This window comes from Ipomoea triloba, chromosome 12 (genome assembly GCF_003576645.1).
Source record: "Ipomoea triloba cultivar NCNSP0323 chromosome 12, ASM357664v1".
NCBI lineage: Eukaryota > Viridiplantae > Streptophyta > Magnoliopsida > Solanales > Convolvulaceae > Ipomoea > Ipomoea triloba.
This window is the reverse complement of record NC_044927.1, coordinates 4,237,424-4,243,888: the sequence shown is the minus strand read 5'-3', so window position 1 is coordinate 4,243,888 and position 6,465 is coordinate 4,237,424. Positions and strand designations below refer to the sequence as shown.

Genomic DNA, 6,465 nt, shown 5'->3' with positions numbered 1-6,465 from the left:
GTTGAATTTCACATATTGGCCTCGACAGTTTTTAGATACGTATTCTAAAATGATAATTGTGCATTACTATGAATACAAATTTAAAATATACAAAATAAACACAAATGATATTAGAACACGACACTAGTTGATTAACAATGGAGCATTGAGTTTGTGGGCCAAATGTGACTCCCAATCTTCAGAGAATGACTCATAAACTTCATGGTACGGTGTAGCTCACGGTTGTAGGTCTTCATGTTATTTTCCTTGTTGCTTCCTCCCAGTCGTAAGTCTACTAGTACAACATAGATACATACTACTTATGCTCCAGGTAAAAAATAAGGTTTAATCTCAATCCTTGATTTAATCAAAATCAATAATCAAGATTGAAGAAAACTTAAAAAATGAGGTGGTAATTTGATCATTTTTCGTATTTTTGAAAGTTAAGGTGCGTAATTTATGTCCTTAAGGTGCGTCAATTTAATACTTAATTAAAATGCGTGATTTGTGTTTAAGGTACGTCAGTTCTTCAGTTGAGAACTTAAGATGCGTTTTTTGTTGAAATTTAAGGTGCGCCAGTCTAAAGCTTTCCATTGCTTATGGTGTGTCTTTGTAATACTTAAGGTGCATCATGTTTAATACTGAAGGTGTGCCAATTTAACAGTTTAAGGTGCGTCTTTGTAACACTTAAGGTGCACTATTTTCACACTTTGTCTCTTCCAACTTAGGATGCGTCCTTTATTATTATTATTATTATTATTATTTATTTTCATTAATTTGAGTCGTTGATCAACAACTTCAGAGAACGAATGCCTAGGAAAGAATTGAGATCCAATCACAACTATCCACATGTTCAGATTTAACAGATCAGATGTAATTTAAAAAAAGTGATGATATTTTTATAAATAACTCAAACTTTGGTGCAAGTAACATGTTTAAAGGTGCAAGTAATTGATGTAAGTGTCGGTGACATTTTCATAAATAACTCAAACTTTAATACAAATAAGATATGTTAAAACTTAAACGTGCAACTAACTTGTGTAAGTGTGCAGGAAGTTAAAGTTGGAAATAGAATTTGAAAGTAAAAGTAGTACCTTTGCAAAAAAAAAAATAAAAAAATTGTAAGGTCCAAAAAAGCAACTGTTATTTCCTGGTTGTTTCCCTCTCTTTCAGCCATGGCTTGTTCAGTAGTTTGTTTGTTGCTCCTTATAACCGTATTATTGCAGAAGGGTTGGAGAAAAATATAGAAAAAAATTCTTAAATTAGTAGTGTTCTTATCCAGAGATCTCATCGGATAATGGCCGTCGAACTCGTTGGAGGGGCCGCTTTGAGTTTGGCGTTTGATAAATTTTCCTCTGCTCTTGTTTCCAATAGCCGGAAAATTGCGGAGTTCAGCTCACACGTTGATACATTGAAATCAACCATTTCAGAGATTAAGCCGATTGTTGAAGACATAGAGGAGCTCGATAGGCTTACCCAAGCCCGGCGATACGAAACGGATATGCTTATCAAACGGCTCGATGACTGCGAAGCACTTATCGACAAGTGCTCGAAACTTAAACCGCACGATCTCCGCAGTTTATGGAAGAAGTTTCGGTACTCGAGGAAGATGGAGAAATTGGAGAAATCGCTTTCGAGGTTCTTCAAGTATAGTGTCCCAATGATGAATTTAAGGGATAACAAGCAAATTATGGCGAAGATGAATGTTGTGGATGATAAAATAGACACGTTACTTCGGCATCGCCAGAATTCTGAATCCTCTTCTGGTGGACCAACTGCTATTGTCACTCCCAGTGCATTTTCTGGGTGGAGTGATGCCCCGGCTGTCCTTGATGTCGTTGTGGGATTGGATGTTCCGCTTCAGGAATTGAAGAAGATGGTGCTTAAGGTTGAGGATGATGAATCTGTGCTGGTCATCTCGGCTCCTGGGGGTTGCGGCAAGACGACTCTAGCGAAAATGCTCTGCCACGACCTAGAAATTACAGGTATTGTGATGTCTAACTCTTTGCTTTAGATCCTTGATTTTGCTAGATTATTGATACCTGCAATTCACACTAGAACGCATTTGATGCAGCTATTTTGTAAAACCTATCAGCTTACAGCTTGCTTAAAATAGATTATAGTTTTGAATATATGCTTTCACACTATTTCTGAGTTTTGACAACTCAGTCTTATTTCTTTTGTAGCTAAATACAAGCACATCTCCTTTGTCACTGTTTCAAGAACGCCAAACCTCAGAAACATTGTTCAGAAAATTTTTAACAAGTTAAACAATGGATTGGTGCCACACTTTCAAAGTAATGAAGATGCAATCAACCAATTGCAACATCTACTACATAGGCATTTAGTTTCCGATTTGAAGTTGCTGGTCCTGGATGACGTGTGGCCAGAAATCCCAGAATCACTTTCAGTTCTTCAGAAACTCATCTTTTCCGTACCAAAATACAAAGTTTTGGTTACAACAAGATTCGAATGCCCACGGTTTAAATATACATATAAATTGCAACTGTTGCCTGATAATGATGCAATGGTTCTATTTTGCAACTATGCCTTTGAAGGTGGGAAATGTAGTGTTCAAAGCAATCTTGTGGATAAGGTAAAAACTACTAATGTGATTACTAGTACAGTTTCAATACTACTGTTATACATGTGCTTGAAACATTTGAGTACCAAAATTTGACTGAATTATATTCTAATAAAATATGCTCATGCTCTGTGAGTTTGCGTAGGTTATATAGGTCATAGGTGACAAAACTATAGCCTATCTTATCCCTATAGATTCCATTTAAAGGAAGCTCACCGATGGTTTGTAATGGTAGGTGGTAAAAAGCTGTGGAGGATTCCCATTGGCTCTTAAAGTTGTAGGAAGATCTTTGTACGGACAACATAAGTGTAATTGGATAAATATATTCAAGAAGCAGTCTAAGGGTCAAATCCTCTTTACTTCAGATAGAGATCTGCTTGATTGTCTCCAACCCAGCATTGATGCCTTGGATGAAAATTCGAAAGAATGTTACAAAGATCTGGGAGTATTTCTTGAAGATCAAAGAATACCAGCAGCTGTGCTTTTGGACATTTGGGTGGAACTTTACAACCTTGATGAAGATGGTTTTGAAACTTATGATATCCTCTTCAAGCTTGCTGCTCGCAACCTGGTAGATCTTGCCTTTAGAAGGTGCATTCATTTACTTTTTCTTTTCTTTTCTCTCTTACTTTTCCATGATGAAGAGCTACTGCTGTTGTTGACTTTCTAGTATGAAGCTTCTTAAATGCATTACTATATATGTAAAGCAGTAACCACTGATTCCATGTTCAATGCTAGATTTAGCACTGGTTCAGACCGAGCACTATTTTACAAAGTAGAGTAAAATGTCGACGCACTTGTAATTGAGGCCTTTTCTTATGTCTGAACTCTCAGGAGGATGGTTAAAATATTCGAGTTAGACATTATTGATTTATGGAAAAAAGATTAAATAAGCTCTCAAACTATTTGGGAAAGTTAAATTGCGCCCTCGAACTAGCTTGTGAACTTGGGAGAAAAGGTCAATTGGCTCCATTTAGCCTCTGATAAAAAAAGATTAGGAGGCATGTTGAGATGGAAGACTTTAGCTGAACTGTATTCGTTTCTTCATTATTGATTTTATTTTAATCTTGTGCTAGAAAAGTGTTTAGTGGCCAAGATACTCTGCTAGTTTAAGAATATGAGATAATCATATTGGTCTCTGTTGACAGAAAATGTTTTCTTAATGACAGAAAAGATGATCCTGCCACTGTTGGCTTCTCTAATGTAGTAGACTATGTCAGACAACATGATGTGCTAAGAGAACTGGCTATCCACCAGAGTGCCAATGAAGCCATAGAAAATCGAAGGAGATTAAATATTGGGGATGACTTGTCTGTACAGCAGCTTAAGCAAACAAGACTACTGCTTCAAGCCCATATGTTATCCATCTCTACAGGTTGGCCACCAACCTTTTTTAAAGATGAAAAGAAATAAAAATAAAAATTTGTTATTTTATCTATTAGATAAATCTATTTATCATCACATTTACTTTCCATAAAATGTTGATAAAACAGTTAAATTTATCAATTATCATTACAGATATTCATTATATGTTTCCCCCACTAAATAAAGACTTTGTTACCAACTACAGATGAAGCATTATTCCCCAGTGTGCATGACTTGCAATTTCCAAATCTTGAAGTACTGTTGTTGAATATTCAAACAAGTTCTTATACCTTACCCAAATTTCTGGAGAAATCAAGCCATCTGAAGGTTCTTGTTATCACGAATTCTGGTTTCTTCCCAATCATGTTTAGTAACTCTACTCTGCTTGGTCATTTGCACAACTTAAAGAGAATTAGGTTGGAACGTATATCCTTTTCTTCCATCTGTCAATCAACTTTCAAGTTGGGAAATTTGCAGAAGATGTCATTGGTCATGTGTGAGATTGGGGATGCATTTCAGGATTGTGTCGTTCGGATGCCAAACCTTCTTGAAATTAATATCGAATACTGTGATGACTTAGTAGTATTGCCAGTTGCAATATGTGATCTTGTCCATCTTAAGAGGCTTATCATCCGTTACTGTCAACGACTAGTTGATATCCCTGAAGAATTAGGAAACTTGGAGAACTTGGAAGTTCTAATGCTTCACTCTTGTTCAAGCCTGACAAGATTACCGGATTCAATTGAAAGGCTCTGCAAACTAAATTTCCTTGATATATTCGACTGTGTGGATTTGGACCGCATTCCTCTAACCATTGGCAAATTGTGTTCTTTAAAGACCATCTTTATGGGAGGTCATCAAGGACTAAATGAGCTGCCCCATACAGTGCTGGACCTTGTGCAATTAGAATCTGTCATATGCGATGAGGAAACAACCTGTTTATGGGAAAATTATGAAGACAGTTTGAAAAATCTAAGGGTTAGCATTGTAAAGGATGAGATGAATTTGAATTGGCTCCACAAATACTCAATGCAAAGATGATGTACTGTCCAAATTTTCATAAGGGCATTAACAAATTTGTGCTCCAGAGTAGAAGGACAGTGAAAGGTGCTAATTTCTCTTAATTTTAGTTTAGTGCACAAGTTGCTTGAGTTTTGGTAAAGAATGAACTGAATTGTGTGCGTCCTAATTGGTTAATAGGTGCTGTGGAGTCATTGTTGGAGCAATTGGCGCTTAAACAGGGTGATTTGTTGTAGTTTAAGTGATCTTTTGTTAGTTTTAACATAGAACTTAGTGTATTTTATCTCTCTAGAAACATAGGTTAGTTTAGTTCACAAACTCCTACCAATTTCATTTTTAGATCAATAATTTAGCAAAGATTGTGCTTCAATTCAAGATTGTAGCTCCAAATTACATTGGATCAAGGCTAAGTTCTCTTCAAATACTTCAATTTCATTTTCATGTTCATCCATTTCAATTGGGCTTTCATTACATGCAATTGCAATGAGCTTTTACTTTGAATCTCTAATCATGAGGTAGCTAGAATTACTTTTGGGATTTGGATTAATTGAAAGTTAAGTACTCAATTGTTTTCTTCCAAAGTAGCCAATTAGAACAGTAGTATTGAGAGTAGGACAGGAGTCCACGGACAAGATGGGTGTAATTAGAAGAATTACTATAGAAAAAAACCTATGCAGTAAAAAGATTGAGACAAGAGATTGTTAATGCAGTTGAATCCACGAGGGTTGGAACGCACCAGTGTATACGCTTCTGAACTGACCAATCGTGGAAGTACTCGATTATATCTAGTCCTGTAACTTCATTCAGCAGTTTGAACCGAGCCGTGATAGTGAAGATAAGTCAAAGGAAAAAAGGTCAAATTAACCTCCCTAAGTCAATTGAATAATACTAAAAAAAAAAAGTCAATTGAATAGTGTAATTGGGTTTTAAGTCAAAAAAACTCCATTCAATTATCCTAAATCAATAAAATTGTTCAATTGAATCCAAATTGACTTGTTTAGTAGGTTAATTCTTCAAAGGTTTGACACAATTTTTTTAATTATTTATTTATTAAAAAAAAAGAATACAACCACGGGTAGGGGTGTTAGCGAACAGAATTTTCGACAAACTACTCGTATTTGAGCTCGGTAAGCGTTCGTTTATGTTCGTTTATTAAAGTAAACGAACATTAACAAACAAAATTTAGAGCTCGGTTAATAAACGAACAGAGTTTGAACAGTGGTAAGCTCGTTTGTTAAGTGTTCGCGAACAAGCTCGTTTGTGTTCGTTTAGTAGTGTTTGTGAACAAGCTCATTTGTGTTCGTTTAGTAGTGTTCGCGAACAAGTTCGTTAGGTGTTCGTTTAATAATGTTCGCGAACATGTTTACAAACAAATTATATTAGGTTTGTTTGTATTAGTTTTGTAGTTGTGTTGTTTGTTTGATTATTGTTCATGAACGTAGATTATTTCTTGTTCACGAACAAATTGTGTTCATGAACATGTGCAGGTGTTTGGTTATTAAGTGTTCACGAACGTG

The 6,465-nt window shown here is 35.7% G+C and overlaps 1 protein-coding gene across 2 annotated transcripts; it reads left to right on the top strand.

Moving 5' to 3' along the window:
* Positions 1-1,163: 1,163 nt before the first annotated feature.
* On the top strand, positions 1,164-5,378 carry LOC115998466 (probable disease resistance protein At5g66900). Of its 2 annotated transcripts, XR_004093897.1 has the most exons (6): positions 1,164-1,964; positions 2,166-2,575; positions 2,799-3,154; positions 3,733-3,938; positions 4,134-5,035; positions 5,129-5,378. XR_004093897.1 is itself a non-coding variant. In XM_031238050.1 (5 exons), exons 1-5 carry the CDS (start codon positions 1,277-1,279, stop codon positions 4,967-4,969), a joined length of 2,496 nt encoding a protein of 831 aa, XP_031093910.1. In that variant the 5' UTR covers positions 1,164-1,276; the 3' UTR covers positions 4,970-5,378. The 2 variants fall into 2 exon arrangements, 1 of the variants encoding a protein (XP_031093910.1); XM_031238050.1 differs by having other exon boundaries at positions 4,134-5,378.
* Positions 5,379-6,465: the final 1,087 nt, after the last annotated feature.